This window comes from Marmota flaviventris, chromosome 11 (genome assembly GCF_047511675.1).
Source record: "Marmota flaviventris isolate mMarFla1 chromosome 11, mMarFla1.hap1, whole genome shotgun sequence".
Lineage (NCBI taxonomy): Eukaryota > Metazoa > Chordata > Mammalia > Rodentia > Sciuridae > Marmota > Marmota flaviventris.
The window spans coordinates 10,854,246-10,872,702 of NC_092508.1; the positions used below are offsets into that span (position 1 = coordinate 10,854,246).

The following is an 18,457-nucleotide window of genomic DNA, read 5'->3' on the forward strand; positions in this document are numbered from 1 at the left end:
TTTGACTTCCAATGATATTTTTGCAACATCTGGGGTTTTAAAATTTATACTTTTACTTATTAAAACTGCTCAAACTAGAAGCTTCAAAGTAGGAACATAATACAGATAGGGTAAATTTTAAAGTTAGAATTCTACTTTTGCCATTAAATATATAGCTGTGCAATCCTGGCTAAATGAATACCTAAGTATCAGCTTTCTTGTGATGAATATTGCTTTAAAGGGTTTCAGTGTCCACTGAAGATCAAATTATATGAGGTACATAGCATGACTAATATATGGTGGTCATACTAGTAGCTCAAACTGTACAAAGTTATACTGTTGTTTTTTATCTAAAAAAAAGCTAGTTTCTTGTGCTCAAACAAACACTTCTTATTCTGAAATGTTTCATGCCAATTCCCAAAGCTAATTACTAATTTAAATATGTATTCTAAATGGCTCACGAGAATCTTGTTTTAGCAGTTGGAAGAGATCTCATTTTAAACTTAGGGAACTGAAACCATCTAAATTCCCAAACACCAATTAATGGCAGAACTTGAACACAGAATTACAATGCCATTTACAGGGAAAAAAATAAAGGAGAAAAAGGATTTCAATCTTTATATATTGAGAGACATTTTAGTTCCTCAAGGGACGGGTTCATGTGGAGGTGGAAATACTCTAAGGAAACTAAATGTTCTTCTTGGTACTGGTCTTGGTTAATTGAAAAACAATTTAAAACAACAAAAAAGTACAAAATAATTGGGATAGATTTGTAACAAATAATAGTGGCAGGTGAAAACCTAGGGCAATTTAGTATTTACCTTTTCAATTTCTATAGATAAGACAGACAGGGAAAACCCCATTACAATGCTGTCATAAAACCAAACTACTCCAACATGTATCTCCAGAAAGGTGGTCATTGCTTAGAGAAAAAAACAAAACAACAATAACAACAAAAAACCCCAAAACAGATTAATTTGCAATTAACAAATCAACAGATATATCCAGCTTCTTAAAAATGCAAATGTTTTGTAATCTAAAAAGCAGACAAAAGAGCAGCTATCAGAACAAAAAAAGTTATGATGGAAGAGAGGCATGAGCTGCTCTACAGAAATATATAATGTAAATGGCAAAAGAAAAGATTATTTTTCTAATATTCCAGCTGCCCTGCCACATGACAAAAAGGATATCCCAAATGGTACAAATTCAGAAGTCTTTATTAAAAAAAAAATTCCAACAGTATTTGACAACAAAAACTCAACCAAATTTATCTGCCACTCCACAGTATTTTAGAAATGAACACTGAAATCAGTTCATAAATTTTCATATAATACCTAAAACAATCTCCTGCACTGATGGGTCATCAAAATTCTCAGCATGTTAACATTTTCCAAGCATTCCTGTTGACTAGAGGGCCTCTTATTCTTTCCTTTGAATTTCTCAATAAGATTCCTTGCTCTCTGCTTTAGTCTTCAGGTGCAAAGTTACTTTTTAATCAGATATTAGAGCAAGTATTCATCATAAAAATTTTTCCATGTAAGCAAGTCCTGTGCTTAACTAAATGTAAATACATATTAAAATTTTTCTGAACTATGAGAAATAAAAATCAGAACTTTAAGGTCATTGCTCAAATCTTTACCAAAGCAAAGGAAACTAATTTTGAAAAGATAATAAATAAAAAACGTGGTTGTGCCAAAATAGCCCTTGCCACAGTCTTTGTTTTCTCTCCTTTAAAAATAAGGTCTCTTCCCTCAGAGTTATACAAAAGTACATACAAGAGGAAGTGAGGGGAAGGGGAAAAATAATACAAGGGGGACAAACGAATGTCAGTAGAGGGGGCAGAGAGAGAAGAGGGGAGGGGAGGGGGGATAGTAGAGGATAGGAAAGGCAGCAGAATACAACAGACACTAGTATGGCAATATGTAAATCAACGGATGTGTAACTGATGTGATTCTGCAATCTGTATATGGGGTAAAAATGGGAGCTCATAACCCACTTGAATCAAATTGTGAAATATGATATATCAAGAACTATGTAATGTTTTGAACAGCCAACAATAAAAAATTAAAAAAAAAAAAAAAGAGGTCTCTTGTAAGCTACCACAGATAAGGGAAGGTACAATAACAATAAATTATTAGAAAAAAAAAAAAGTCCCAAAACACACCTAGAAACTGCAAGAGTCGGGTGGCAGCAATTGAAAAAACTAAGGTGCAAAATAGATGTGAACTTGTACAATCTTTCAATGAACTAACGGACTGACTTCACAATACAATTTAAATGCTAGGATTTCTCAACTATCTTAAGACAGTCCCAATTGAGGGATTTTTTTTTTTCCTTATATAGAATAATTTCTTAAATGGAAGCACAAGATCACACTTAAATGGCTGATAAGCCTCAAAACAAATTAACTTCTTTATCAATAGTTTCCAGGCAGGTAGAATAAAGAGTAATCTTCATATATTCATATGGATAGTTTCATTTTAACAATGTTTTTCATTTAAAAAAAAAAGTCTATAAAAAAATGTTCTTTCAAAGGGACATCTAATAGAATCCTGAAGGCATTAAAACAATGAGTTAGAGATGGATCTACCAAACATGGACAGGCAACTAAGATGAAAAGAACTAAGTTCTATGAGAGGCAAACACAGAGAGAGAGAGAAAATACATAACATTTTGAAAGATGATACAAGAATATAAGACATTATATTCCTCCAGAGTGCAGGAATAAAGTCACAGACAGAAATAACCTGGTTGTACTGCATAATTTTTAGAAATGAACACTGTTAGAAGCATGTATTAATTTAGAATATAAAAAAAATTTTTCAAAATCTTTAAAAAACCTGATTGTACCCAATGCATCCTAGGAAACACTGACTATGTTAAGGTTAGTCTGGAACCCTTTGCTGTCTTTAGTTAATGATCACAGTCAAAATTAGAAGGCTCCTTGGTGTTTGCTTACTCTGTCTGCCACTCTACTCAAGAACGAAGGGAAAATGCTGAGAATTTACAATTCAAATCTCACCTTTATTGCTTACTCTGTAACTTGGATAACAAATATACAAGATTTTAGAGAACCAATAAAATAATTAATTCATGGGTATTTAAATCAGCAATCAAAATGTTTTATCTAGAATTACTTTTTTTCTTTTTTTTAAAAAAAGACTGAATTACAATATTCTATTGTCGAGCACTGTGTGTTAGACAAGCATAGATTTCAAAAATACATTCAAATATATAATGAATTTTCACTGTTGGCATAAAATAAACAATGGATAGAGGTTACTGGGTATACATTCTTAGAAAAGTATTCAATGGAAAAGATCATCACAAATTAAAACTTAAACTAAATCTAAAATCAGAATAAAAGATGCCACAGGAAAAGCTACTTCCCACTTATACTATCTATTCAGAATTGCCAACTCAAAGGCCTTGAAAAGCACCTGAGCTTGTAAGGAAAACGAGAGTGGTAGGCTAATGTCCTGCTAGTTGGATTCAAGAGTCAACTTTTTAAAACACTATGCCAGCCAAATAAAACAGCAGATAGAACTCAGAGTGTGGGCCATGAAAGTAAAACCCTACAAAGTAAAATGACTGGATTTTAATAATCTCCGGGTTTACAATACTTGAAGGTCTTAACAGATTAAATACCTCAGTGCCCATTATACTTCTAGAAATGAACTAGTGCTCAAATGCTTGTTGAATGAATAATATAAAACAAATGGCTTGTTTTCAAATACCTGATTAAATCATCAAAGGACCAATGAATTTAACAAATGAGTTGTGGAAATATATATCACTATGCTGGAGGTAGCCTGCAAAGCTTGGGAAATCTGCAGGATTATTTTCTCTTCTAAACTGCATTTCATAAATCAAAGTGTTAGGTCAAATCAGTCATATTGAAAATATTTGCTATCACAAGTATCTGTAAACACCACAGACAAGGCCCTTTTTCCTTCCTAAGAAATGGTTGTTATTAACAGGTCATAACTTTCCTAGCCTTGTATTTTTATAGATGACTAGGGTAACTCCACATCATGTATGAGCACAAGAGTGAGAACCTAATAAAGTAAGTTATACTTTATGTATGTATATTCTGCTAAAACACATTCTATTGTCATCTATAAGAAATTAACTTTTTATAGACAAGTTAAATAAAAATAAATAAAATTTTAAAAAAAGGAAATGGTTGTTAAACACTCACTAGTATAACAATGGATTACATCATGGTCATATATTCACTTGTTCAAATTCAATCACATAAAAAACGACACTGTTTTAAAATATACAAAGAAAATTACTGGTGAATTCAATGATAGGATAATGTAATACAAATTTTAATATGTTTTTAAAAGCAAATTTTACAACTGTACAAGGCACAAACTGCATCAGTAAAGGTGGAACACATCACAAAACAAGAGTCACTGTGATACTTCAGATGTGTCTTCAGTTTAAAATACATTCCAATATTTACCCTAAAGTTTAAATAAAACTCTAGAGAATATAATTTCATCAAATTATGTAAGAAATTCAAGCTAAATAATCAAGTATTTTTGGTACATGATGTAGAAAGTAACTTTCTTGAAATTTCAAAAGATTATAAAAGAATCTACTCACACATAATTATGACAGCATTGTAATCCAACAAAAAGATATGTGCTCCCAAGAGCAAAAGCTGTCACTAGCTTAAGTTTTCTATGCCTTGTGGATCTACTTCAAGGATTCTATGATAGTATAAAAAAGTAATTAGTAAAATGCCTGACATAAAGGGCCAAATAAAGCCACACCCCATAATACAACCACTATTAAGTACTTTAAAATAGTTAAACAATGTTTGAAGTCTGCAATTTCAACTGGAATTTCAGTTTTTCCCACCAAGCAAACAAAAATCTTAGTGCAGGAAGAAGTTATGTTTAACACTATCACCAACCCCCCCCCCCACCATGTACAAGTAAATACTGTTCAAAAAATGTACAAATTTAAAATATAGTGGGTTCTCAAAGTGTGATCCAGGGAAAGTCTCCCAAGACTCTATGAAAGCTGTACACGATCAAACTGTTCTCAAAATAATGCAAAGATATTATATTCCTCTTTGACACTTACGACTTCACAAGTGCATAATGTAGTTTTCCAGTGATCAGGTTATACAAATTAAAAAAAAAAAAAAAAAAAAGAAATGCAAAAGCAGTCTGAGAACTTGTTCCTATTAAGCCAGACATTAAAAGGATATGCAAAATGTAAAACAATGATCCTGTTTTTCATAGTTTTGGTTTTTAAAGGTAATTTTTTTCATCAAAAAAATGTTTTCTATGTTAATAAGTAAGATTCTTATGGTAATATTTGTATGAATAAGCATGTTTTTAAGGTATCTCAGTATTATTTTTAATATAGATGGCAGTGGTAAAATGCAGCTAATTTTCCCTCTCCATCTTGCCAGTTGATAGGTACTATACCAAAGAGGATATAAGTCAGGAGCAAGGGATCTCCAGGTAAAGACTAATCCTTTCAAATATATAGAAGGAACTATTCTAAGGAATAATGCAATAACCTTAACTCCTTTTTTTAATATTTATTTTTTAGTTGTAGTTGGACACAATAGCTTTATTCTATTCATTTATTTTTATGTGGTGCTGGAGGATCAAACCCAGAGCCTTAGGCAAGTGCTCTACCGCTAAGCCACAACCCCAGCCCTTAACTTCTAATTTCACAAAAGTAGGGATAAAATATTCTTTATTTAAAAAAAAAAAACCAATAAAATATGCTTTTAAATTATACAGAACAAGTTTTTGCCATCCTAAAAGAAATGACTAATGTCTTTCCTGAACAAAGAACAGGAAAGAAGGTATGATTCAACTGGTGAACCAGGACATTAGGTCTTTAGTGATATCACTTCCAAGGATTTTCATTTTAGTAGTCAAAGTAATTCTGACAGTCTATATAAAATCAGAAGCAAATCTGAATAGAAAAGTCAAATGAAGTTGACTTTAAAAATAATGAACAATAAAGATCATGAGAAAATCCATTTTTAAAGATGGATGTCTTCTGGATCTAACCTAATCCACCTTGACTTTATGAGCTCGCGCTGAAAATTCTTAAATTCCCATTTAATTACAAATTTCAAGATTTACCCAGAAAAAAATAGTCTTTATAAAATTATTTTGATAACAACTGTTTAATTATACTTCTTAGAAGGAAACCCTGGTACTTGGGTACTGGCCTATAATTATATAGCATAACTTTTGTACATATGAAATTGATTTGGACCCAATACAATCTAAAACAGAAATTCAAAACATTTCTTAAATTTTCCCTTCATGAAAAATGGGCTGAAGGATTCCACCCAAATGTAGAACTATTTAAAGACTATACCCACACATACCTGGACCAATGCAGCAATTATTTAATTCTAAGAGAAATAGGGCTCAGAAAAGGGACAGAGATTTCCCAGTCTTCTTGCTTATCAAAACAGTTCAGATAACTATCCTTTCAGTTAGGTGTGCACTGGACAGCAATAATCTAAAAAGTCCACAACACTATATAAAGATTTTAAAACACTAAGGTAACAACTCATGTATGTAGTCATAATTGCAAAAGGCTTTCAACATGAATAAAGTATTTGAGGAAACTGATGTTCACCTCTTAATACCAAACTTTTAAAATTTTTTTAATCGTTTTAAGATAAAACTTTTCATATATATTACATATCTATGTATGTAATTTCACCTTTTCTTGGTGACACAGCGTTATAACAACAGATAATTATTAGAAAGTGATATATTGATGTTCTCTAGGCTGGGCTGCCTGCCCCTCACTAAATGGTCCTGAACAGTGTATACTCTTCAGTTTCTTTACCTTCTTCCTTTCAAGCCATCACTTCTGAACTACTAATATGCTATGAGCTAGGAAATCAAATAATCAAAATTATTAAAATCTCACACAAAAACAAATGCATAAGCTCTAACATATAGATTTTATGACTTAGATAAGTTGTTCAGACACATATTTTAAAAATTACTCCAAGTTTCTTGGTTGTGTTCCATTTTGATGAGACTGCCAGATTACTCTGGATGAATGAAGCATTACTATATATAAATATTAAAACAAGTTCATTTGAATATTAACAAAAAGATATAACTAAATTTAGTATCACTGCCTTTTTAAACAAAGTATTCCAAAACTTTAAGGTAACATTGGGTTCCAGCTTTCCCCCCCCCAAAATGAACATAAACATATGTCCTATCAATAATATCAATTTGTCCAGAAAAGGGGGTAGGGGAACAACTGAGGTGCAATCATGTCACAGTTAATGCATGTCTGCTTTCAATACATTCAAAGACAATTAAAATTAAAAAAATCAATAGTTAAAATAGGCCTTTTGCAGTCTTGAGAAATTCAAAATCTTTTAAAAAATTTTGTAAATAACACATACATGCAAATTCTTTATATACAAATTTCACAAAATAAGGAAGTTGCAAAGAAAGTAGAAGTATTACGGTGAATCTGACAAGCTACATTTAAATGCTTTACCACTGACATATTCCTGAATATAGCAATCCTAGTAGTTTTAATAAATTTTCTACATGGCCTTTTTATAAAAAGTTAGTCACTAGAAGTCTTTAAGAATTCAAGATGTTCTCAATTCACTACTCATATTTAAGGCCACTTTGGTAAAGGCATTGCAGCAAGAACACAAAAACAATAGCATATTTTCTAATATTTATTTTTTCACCTGCAAACTGTAGCAAAACATGATCAGCTTTATTATGCAGACAGGTATCCCTCTACATTTTTAAAGAATTTAGGCATGTATAAATAGAAGAGCTCTTTAGAAAGGAAAAATTCAAGAACGAATAAAACCTTCCAATTTTGACTTTGTAACTTTCCAGTAGCAATGGTTAAAATGATTTAGGTCATTCATTCCAAGATATATGACAGCACCTTAAAAGTGGCTGATCTATTTCCCCTGTAACATTTCTCACACAACAATGTGTTAAAGTTACAAATACTGATATGCACAAATAGCTAATTACTAAGAAAAATATGTACAGTACTGCAGCATAATGAATGTGGTATCTGCAATAACTTAATATTAGCCAATTTTTAATATACATGATACCGCTACCTTTTTCTGCCAATTCACAGGTTAAAAGTTGTTACTGGAGCCCTCTGTTTTGCACATATTACCTGGTGTTTAATACACAATGCAGGCTTTTTAAAGACTTCTCTTGTGTTTAAAGCTAAGATCAGTGAAACAAGACAACAGTGCAAGAGGCGGAGAGATGTAATGTGACCACATAAAAGTTCGTTCCAGTAAAGTGTCTATATAAGGCTATAAGAAAGGATTGGTTGATGAGCTTCCTGTTGGAAATTGTCCTGTTGGTGCACCAGTCTAAAGGGAAACACAAGACAAAACAGACAAAAGTGATGTGTGTGCAAAATATGAAAACATTAAATTCTACTTAATATTTATCTAGGTAATTTTATTTCTATTAGAATTATTATTATTTTCAATAACATTTATTATAATGGTTACTGGCAACAAACTATAATACTACTATTATTATGTATCCTAGACTGTGCTGTATCTTTCACAGCCATTATTTCAAACAATTCTTGTAAGATAATCTAAGAGGAGACTTGGTCCTTTAATAGAAGAACTTGTTTTTCAAACAAAAATCTCTTCCTTTTCATACTGATTCATTAAATCCTACAGCCTCTCCTAAAGTGTTATTTTGACAACAAAGCAGATTAAGTTTTATATTATAAAATTTATTTACTGTCAGTGCTTTGATTTACAACTAATTATTTTTAAAGGTCAGATAAAGAACATGCATAACTGACTCTTGTCTCAATTTGTACATCTTGTCATATCAGAACAAAAACAGCATGTATGGATATACACATCCTGTTTTTCCTTGAGGCATCAACTTATATAGTAGTTAAAATTGAATTTCACTTACCATAAAAGGATTACTAGATACTCCAGCAGCTGCAACTTGACCAAAAGCAGTTACCACTGGCTTTGTTTGTCCAAATGCTGCAAAACCTGCACCTTTTGAAAACAGAATCCTCAATTATAAGATAATCGGATGTTTATTAAGTCTCATATAATAACTTTCAGAGAAATTCTTACCAGAGGAGCAAAACTAAAAATAATCAAAGTTTAACTGTTATGTCTAACAGTTCTTTCAGAAGCTGGAGATAAACTTCCTATGACATGTCTTAAAATAAGTTCTCACAAAGCCCTTAAGAAATGAATATAGCATAATGGATCTTACTTTTATGTATAATAATAATACATCAATTAAAAATAAATTTAAAAAATAAATAAAGGGCAACCATTACAGGAGGAGGAGGAGCTCAGATGACTGGGAGAGGAGAAGGAAAGGTGAAATACTAGGATGAAATGAAGCAAATTATGTTATGTGCATGTATGATAGGTCATAAGAATCCCACTATTATGCATAATTAAAATGCATATATGAAAATATAATTTAAAAAGCAAATGTGGTGTATATATATACAAATACTATAAAAAAGAAATGACTGATTCTAGCTTTACTTAACTGATAACTTGTGACTGGGAGGAGTTGTGTGGGTGGACCACACAACAATTTCTACATAAATCATAGTATTTATTTAGAAATACTTTATCATTTATGGCTCTTCCATAGACCATATTTTCAGACTTTTATCTAACTGGTGACTTAAAAAAAATGTGTTGTGATTCAAAAATAATCATTAAAAAAATCCCATGGATTTCACACTTCAGCAAATGTGAAAAATAGGTAAAACAAATTGTTGTATCTTCTCAAGTCTTCAATTTAGAAAATTGCTCTTATACACACACCCCACACCCTTATACAAAAAAAGCACAAGGCAACATTTTTGTGATGACAAAACAAACTAATACTAAAAGCCTATAGTTTCCTTTTCAAATCAAAAAACATACAAGATGAATTGAAAAGAAAAAAAAAAAGAAACTGGTTGACTTTGAGAAGGAAGGGGTATACTCTTTAGAAAGCTGTCATTTCAAAGTCCAAGCAAATTTTCCCAAAATCTGTAATCTGGGCGCAGTAACTCAAAAAATCATTGTTTTCTGAGATCAAAATCACTGGAGGCTTCTATTTTTGTACAGTAAAAGCTCAGCACATAACACTATAGCATTCTTTAGGTAAGTCTTTGTTCCAAACACCTTATATTATATTATAATATATAAAGGATATCTAAAGTGGACTTACTGCTATTCAAGTGTCAGTTCTTACCATTGGGTTGTTGAGAAAAAGCTGTTTGTTGAGGGAAAGCTGCTTGGGCTGGGAAGGCGGGCTGCTGAAAACTGCCACTAAAGCTGGTGGGAAGACTATAGGGAGCAGGAGTGCCAAATCCTGCAGGCATGCTCATGGATGCAGTGCCAAAGGTTGCCGCTGACAGAAAGAAAAAAAGGGATAATCAGTTACGCAAAAAAAAAGGGGGGGGGGGAGACAGTATGCTTCTTATACTCAACATTGTACAATACACAACTTACGTTGAAAAATACTAAGACATATATTAGAGGCATCTGAAATTCCAACAAAGAAGTAATAAACCAGGAAATTTTGTTCTCCTGAAACCCATGACAAGAATGAAACTACTAAAGCTGTCATTTCAAAGTCCAAGCAAATTTCTCAAATATATAATGTGCTTTTTAAAGCACATTATAATGCAATTCACATGTATATGAGTATACATTTTTATTTTTAGGTTTGTTTTGCCATATACAATAATAACCAAAATTTTAATTTTATTCCCTAAGGTGTATGTCCCTGGAAAACCATTTTAAATTCTCAACAGAAGAGTTCACTAAAAATAATTGGACTTATAGGAGAAAGAGGATTAGAGGCAGACCAGTAAAATCTATTTAGATTTGTAACAAGGGGGGAAAAAAAAAAAAAAAACATTTGAAAACCAAAAACACTACTACAGCCAGGTAGGTAGTACATGCCTATAATCCCAGTGGCTTCGGAGGCTAAGGCAGGAGGATTTTAAGTTCAAAGCCAGCCTCAGCAATTTAGCAAGACTATGTCTCAAAAAAAGGGTTGGGGGATGTGGCTCAGTGGTAAATCACCCTTGGCTTCAACCCCAGTACCAAAAACAAAAACAGCAACAACAAAACACTGACACAATTAAAAGGACATGTTCACTTCCTACTACATCAATTAAAATAAACCAAGAATTCCCATCCTTTTTGAAAGGTAAATAAAAATAACTTTAGAAGAGGACCGAGAAACATGGGGACTACTAAACAATAAAAATTAGAACAAAATGCAGAAAGATTGAAAAGGGCATTCTTAGAAAAGAAAGAATGTAGGGTAAGAAGGTAACAGTACTACTGTACGCCTCCTTGGATCTGTGTCCCACTGCTATAACGTAATAGCAAAACATTAACATGCTGGAGGAGACCTGGGTGTGAACTACCTACCATACTTCCTAATCATCATTTATAAATTAATTCACACAACAAAAACATATAGTAGCAGAACAGTGTTTTTTTATTGCTAGTAAATATTTAAATAGCACCTTTCCACCTATTGGTCCTAAGAAGGCACTCAGTAAAACAAGATATAATATTGATTTAAATAGACTTCTAGTAATAACATAATGAAATATTGTAAGCATGCTACTATCAAAATACCATAACACACTGAACTTCCTGATCTTAAAAAAATTAACATGATCACTGATTAAAATCACAAAAATTACTTAATACTAAAGGTATTCCATAAAATCTATATTTTCTTCTTAAAAAAGAAAAATAAAAAACAAGTTATAGATGTTGCCCAAAGTAATACAAGAGTTCTAGTGTTTATAACAATGCGATTTTGCTTAATAAATTAGTTCTAACTACACATCAAACTTTAAAAATTTAATTGTTACTGACATATAAAAAAGGGAAAATAGGCACTGGGAAGCAAGTGAAAGAATAAGCAGCACACTGAAAGGGAAACAGGAAGGTATTACAGACATTAATGCACTGACATAACTTCGACAAATCACTGTTTAAGAAAGCACTAAAAAGCAATACTGGGATACAGTTAAGCAAAACCAAACTCCATGGAATATGTTAAAATGGTTTGGTATATCAAAAAGGTATCACTTAAAGTACTATGAATCCAAACTTAAGAAAAAGAATCAAAAAAGCTACTAACATTCTACTGTGACCATGGAGGTAAGCAATAATGCTTTTCAGCATTAAAACATAAATCACTATGAAAAGATTTTCATATAACTTTAATACAACATGATCTCGATGCCACACATCCATGCCCACTCCATTTTAAAACATGGAAAAACTTAATTCCACATGCAAGGATCCAGAACGCTAGCAGAAGCTTCAACAAGCAGGTAGACAAATTGCCACACAAATCTAGATATTAGTTGTGGCCACCTACCAAAATGAGCGTGAGGAAACACTTGAGAATGCATTGCTCCAGAAAGGCCTTATGGAAAGCCATAAAGAGACCAATGTCAATTAAGTCGTGAACAACTACTGTTCAAATAAAGTAAATTTGTTTCATTAAATAATTCTCAAATTAGAATGTGCTGTTGCCAACTGGATAGCATAAAAATATATACATTAAAACACAATCACAAAATGAGCATTTTTATTCCAAGTATATTCACAATACTATAATATTTATACCACTTGAAATAAAGAAAAATTTAAGAGAATAAATATCGAATGAAGAAACATTCATGAAATTCAATTTCTAAAAAAAAGCACTGACATTATTTTCAGGTGAAGATACAACTATATGTATAAAAAAAGATTTGTACACATCATGAGCTGCATCCAAAAATGCTATTTAGCATCTAAACCCCAAGTCTTAAGATAAAGCACCGGAACAATGCCAGATCATTTTATTTACAACTCAACTAGAAATACATAAAGATGACTCAAATTAACTAAGTATCATACAGGTAAAATTATTAAACATGGTTTACTAAAAAGGTGAGTGGGGACTTTCAGCTTAAAATACAGTCACCTTTAAGAGGAAGAAAAATGTATCTTGTGCATCTTACATACCTGGCACGTTTGAGGATAAAGAGGTTACATATAAAGATATGTAATTAACAGAAGACAAACAGGTTTTGCTGAACACTAAAACCTTTTTTCACTGTTGTTTAACAAAAAGGAAAGGGGCTATTTCTAAAATATATTTCTATGCATTTTAAAATACGATACTTTTAAGATTAGCATAAATTTGAGGAAACTGAATCAATGTTGGTTCTGCCATTGTCTAGGAGCACGATGTTACTTAATAGGGGGCATGAAGTGACCAAGCAGAACCTATGCATTTCACAAAGCTGTTAAGAAGATTAAATGTAACAATGAATCAAAGTGCTGTATATTAAACAGTCAACAAATGTATTTTTCTTCCTAAATTAGAAAAATACACACATAGAGCACACATACATACTGTGCTCTTAATTCAACCAAAGGTTAACTGAAGGAGTGTTCTGTGTTAAGTTTGGTCACTTGACATTTATCTCCTTTTTAGACCACTCTAAAGCTTTAAGAAGTCCTGGCATTTCCCATCTGTACTTAAGCATAGAATCCTTTTCCATGAAATACTGCTACAAGATTCAGTCAACAGTCACTGTTAAAATTAATAGTAACCACTATATTTCAGTATGGAACAAAGATGCCAATCCCTAAGCTTTGGAGTACCAAAAACGCTATAAATTTTTCTTAAATAACTTTCAAGATATAATCCACGTCATACAATTTATCCGTTGAAAGTACAGAATTCAATATTAATATATATACACAGATATTGTACAAACATCACCACAATCTAATTTTAGATTACTTTTTTATCCCCTCTAAAAGAAATTCTATATCCAAAGGCTACTATTTCCCATACTGCCCCATCATTACCACCATCTCAGCCTACTACAATCACTAATCAACTATGATAAATCAATCTATTTTCTGTCTCTGTAGATTTTATTGTTCTGGGCATTTTATACAAATAGAACAATAAATGAGTAGACTTTTGTAAGTAGCTAATGTTTTATTTAGAATAAAAATCTCAAGGTTCATCCATGTACATAATTACTTCATTACATATTATCATCAAAAAATATTCCACTATATGGCTATTCAGCATTTGGCTTCTTCAGTTGATGATATGTGGGTTAATATATATAGGGTTGATGATATTTGTTTTCATTTGGGGGGCACTGTGAACAATATGCACATAAACACTTGTGTAAACAAGTTTTTTTGTGTGAATGTTTCCTTTCCTTGGGGGTATATTCCTAATAGGGGAACTACTCTATGTTGACCTTTTTGAGCACAGATATACCATTTCATATTCCCACAAGCAATATATGCAGTTTGGCATTTCTCTATATCTTCACTAATAATTATTATCAGAGCCATCATAGGTGTGAAGTAGCAACTCACAGTAATTTCGATTTTCATTCCTCTACTAACTAATAGTATCTTTTCATGTGTTTACCAACTATATGCCCCCTTGGAGAAATGTCTATTCAAAATATCTTTTGTCAATTTTTAAATTGGGTTGTCATTTTATTATTGAGTTGTAAGAATTCTTCACATTTTATTAATAAGTCCATTGTGAGATATGTGACTTGACAATATTTTCTCCAGACTGCTATGAAGTTTAACTTTTTGTTGTGTTCATTTTTATATCTATCTATTTCCATTTTAAAGTACCAACTGCAAATTATTAAATGTTCGAGATGTCCAAATATTAAGAGCAATTTGAGGAACATGGTGAGTATATCAGCTCCTCTATTACAAAAATGTCTTATACAACCTAATGGAACTCTCTACTTAGGTTTTCTTTCGTTTTTCTTCAATTACCCCCATTCCTTTTTTTTTTTTTTTTTAAATCTCATTTCCAGAGTGAGGTGGGCCTACTGAAACAAGTACATATGCTTATCAGTGTATGTTACAGAAATGCAAAATCTTACTGGAATGAAAAAAGTACTGGTTTACAAGTGTCCTGAATGTTAATATCAAGTTTAGCCATTACTTAATATTGAACCCTAAAGGCAAATTGGTTTCTACCTAGGTAATAAAATAAGGCTGTGGTGTCTGGATACTACCTATGGAATCTTTCAGCTCTACATTTCTATAAGTTTATCTCCCTGGAAAGAAAAAAATTCTTTAAAACAGAAAATAAAGTTCATTTTTTTTCAAAAGGACTTCTGAAAAAAAGGGCATAGTATAAGTGAGAGAAGTTGTAAGAGAATTGCCTAATAAATGACAATTATCTTAATTCTATTAATTGGATTTAAGGACTGAGGCTGGGAGAGGACTCTGCTAAATGTCACAGAATCCTAAAATTAAAAGAATACTTAAACCATGCAGGGTAATCTCCTAAAGAAGGTTCTTAAATAATATGTTAAAAGTTAAAGCTCCAAAGTCTTGAAAATCCAGGAAGTATACTGGTAAGACTTTTCAAATTTCACATGAAACTGTTCTGAATTGTCCTTTTTCAAAAGCTATCTCAATTTTGTTGATATAAAGTAGTGAAAATTCGTAGTCATAAGGACAGTCCATCAAAGTTCTATTCATATTTTAGCTTCAATAGAAACATGCAACATTTGCTTTAATGCATTCAATAATAACCTAAAAAATATAACCAATGTGATAAATCCAAAAATGACTTATAATATAAAAATATTTTACCTCAAAATAAAAATTTATGGACATAGTATATTTACCATTCTAATAAACTATGCTCATATCAAAATTGATTTATCACGTATATATTTTATGATTTTATATCCTATGTAGAATCATAGTTTTTAAAAGACTTTCATGTTCTAAAACATAATAAGCGAAAGAGTTCTTAATTCTGAGGACAGAACTTAGAGGTACAATCAATGAAAAGAAAACACTAAAGTAAAATGCATTAAATATATAATCACACAGTGATTTACATCATTTGATTTTACACCAACACTGACAGTCAGAGAATACTGAACACATTTTTATAAATAAATACAGCAATAAGGATCAGATTATTTAGTGATTATAACCTCAGACAAGTTTTCAGTTTTCATTCCTCAGTTGCTAAAATGTGGAAATCTATAAACTCATCAATGGTACCTTGCAAACAACTTTAACAAATATTAATACATCTCCCTATCATCCTTATCCCATTCATTAATAAAATATAAAAAACATTCTTAGTATCACCTAGCAGATAAATACTAAATCAGGATTTGAACTCAAGCTGGCTATACCCATTTAATTTTTCTAAGCCTCAGTTTGCTCAATTCTTACACCAGGATTAAGACAGTTATTTGATGGGAGCTTCAACAATTAAATGAGACAATGTTTAAAAGCCTATTGTGTCACTGAAATATTTTACAAATTCCTTCCACTAATTCAAAATAATACAGCAAGAAACAGCAAGGTCATATACCAAATAAAAAAGAAATAATACAAATAGAAATTTAAAGCAATCATTGGTTAGGTATACTTAACAACCAAAAGCACAATAGAAATTTTAAATAATCATTGTATTAGATTGACCTAAATTTAAAAATAAACCATTTTTAAAAAATTAAATTTTATGTGGAATTCAAAGTTATTTTAAACAACTATTATGTTAAATACCAAAAATTCATAACCAAAGATATTTATGCAAGATGAAAATAAGAAGTTATCTACTACTAGCATCACAATTCTTAATCTTACCAATAACAAAGAGATTTAATAAAAATCACTAATTTTTTATAAGATTTAATCTAATTGCAATGTTGTAAGTACCTACTTACTCTCTCAAGATTTTATATCAACATTTGCTAAAATTGGAATCAAAACTTTGGTTCTAGAACTACACAAAATCAAAGTTCACAAAGTCTTCATTTAATGGATACCGTCATACCACCTGTACTTTCTGACATTCCAAGGTGATGGCAAAGAGCTCTGATGTACAGCATAATAAGACGAAACTTAAAGAAAAACAATATGAGAAAGATGTAACAAATCCCATTCATCTGATGTGGTCTCATGGGGAAAAACAAAATTCTCATAAAATGTTCTATTAAGACTGAATGACTCACAGCCAGAAATTCTAAATCCAAACCAACAAATGTTACTTAGTTCAATTCCAGACCAACAAAAATTACCAGGTTTAAGCTCCTCTTTGGTCATATATTAGCTATATGACTCTAAAGAAATCTCATTCCCATTTGATCTTCCCTACCTGAAAAATGAAAGGTTTGGCCAGAAAGGGAACACTACATCTTTTTTAAGGTTCTTCTCAACTGTTAAATTCCAAAATTGTGTAAATTTCTCACTAGCTTTTGTCTTTATGGACTAACTTTTCTTTCCAGTTTCAATTCACTTTAGTAAGAGACAGGCCCCATTTTGCGATGTTATTCACAAGGTCTTTGTGATAAATTACTTCCCCAATGCTTACTTGTTTCATACTCGAGTCTTTTTTTCCCCTTACCTGTTGCTCCTCTGGCATTTGTCTGAAATGGATTTGTAGAAGATGCCACAGAAGGACCAGCAGCAGCAACAAATGGATTTGTGGAAGGCGTAGCTTTAAAAAATTATAAAATATACTATAAAATCCTAATTTATTTTGTATTCAATATTTTAAATATTTATTCACTATATTTATAAAGATAGAAAACATAAGCTTTGTGATAATAAATCATTGCTTTGAGTGCCCCTTGGTACCCTTAAGAAAATGCTACACAATACATACTTAGGTTCTTTATAAAAACCAATCAATATATATCAGGAGTACATACCTCCAAATGGAGCAGGCACACTAGAAGAAGCAGGTTGGGTCTGTGCAGAAGCACCCACTGGCACTGTTCCAAAAACATTGCTGAAAACAAAAATCAAAAGTAATGTGCCTGCAGGGTAGCCATAGAATATGGAAACAGATAACACTGAACATATCATGATATAGCAATTCTGAAACTTTTTGAGTCTCTCTCAAAATGTATTTACACTTTAAAATACATTATTATCCAAATAATCGACAAATATTTTATGTATATTACATTCATCAGTTTGTATCATAGAGAAAATAAACTTGAGAACTTTAGAAAAATATTCCTCAGGTTTAAAAATAATTTAAGCTATAACACAAATAATACTTTTGTAATAACTATTTTTAAAATAAAATGAACTTAATGAGAAGGTAGATTGTTTTATATTTCTGAATATCCCTTTAATGGTTGGCTTAATAGAGGACCAATATATTTTAAGAGCTTTAGTAGATAATTGTGGAAATCATATAAAAAACAACAGTGATAGTTTCTTAAAGATTAACTGAAATATGGAATTTGAAACCATATCAATGAACTTTCTACACTCCATTAAACTAAAGTTCACTGGTCTATCCTGTACTTTAAATGAATCTTTTACCAATTTTATATCATATATTGGTCATTTGAAAAACACTTGTTTTGGCCAGTCACAGTGCTGCATGCCTAT

At 31.3% G+C, this 18,457-nt stretch overlaps 1 protein-coding gene across 4 annotated transcripts in view; it reads right to left on the reverse strand.

The window, feature by feature from the left end:
• Window positions 1–7,680: 7,680 nt before the first annotated feature.
• Window positions 7,681–18,457, reverse strand: part of Agfg1 (ArfGAP with FG repeats 1) — a 55,722-nt gene continuing 44,945 nt past the window's right edge. For 2 of the 4 annotated variants that reach the window (XM_027941723.2, XM_027941721.2), the window contains 6 exons: window positions 17,764–17,843; window positions 17,457–17,549; window positions 12,405–12,452; window positions 10,242–10,400; window positions 8,937–9,028; window positions 7,681–8,365 (listed from right to left, as the gene is read on the reverse strand). In XM_027941723.2, coding sequence (XP_027797524.1) covers window positions 8,306–8,365; window positions 8,937–9,028; window positions 10,242–10,400; window positions 12,405–12,452; window positions 17,457–17,549; window positions 17,764–17,843 — 532 coding nt within the window. In that variant the 3' untranslated portion in view covers window positions 7,681–8,305. The remainder of the gene's footprint in view (window positions 8,366–8,936; window positions 9,029–10,241; window positions 10,401–12,404; window positions 12,453–17,456; window positions 17,550–17,763; window positions 17,844–18,457) is intronic. The other 2 variants (XM_027941724.2, XM_027941722.3) reach the window with 1 other exon arrangement.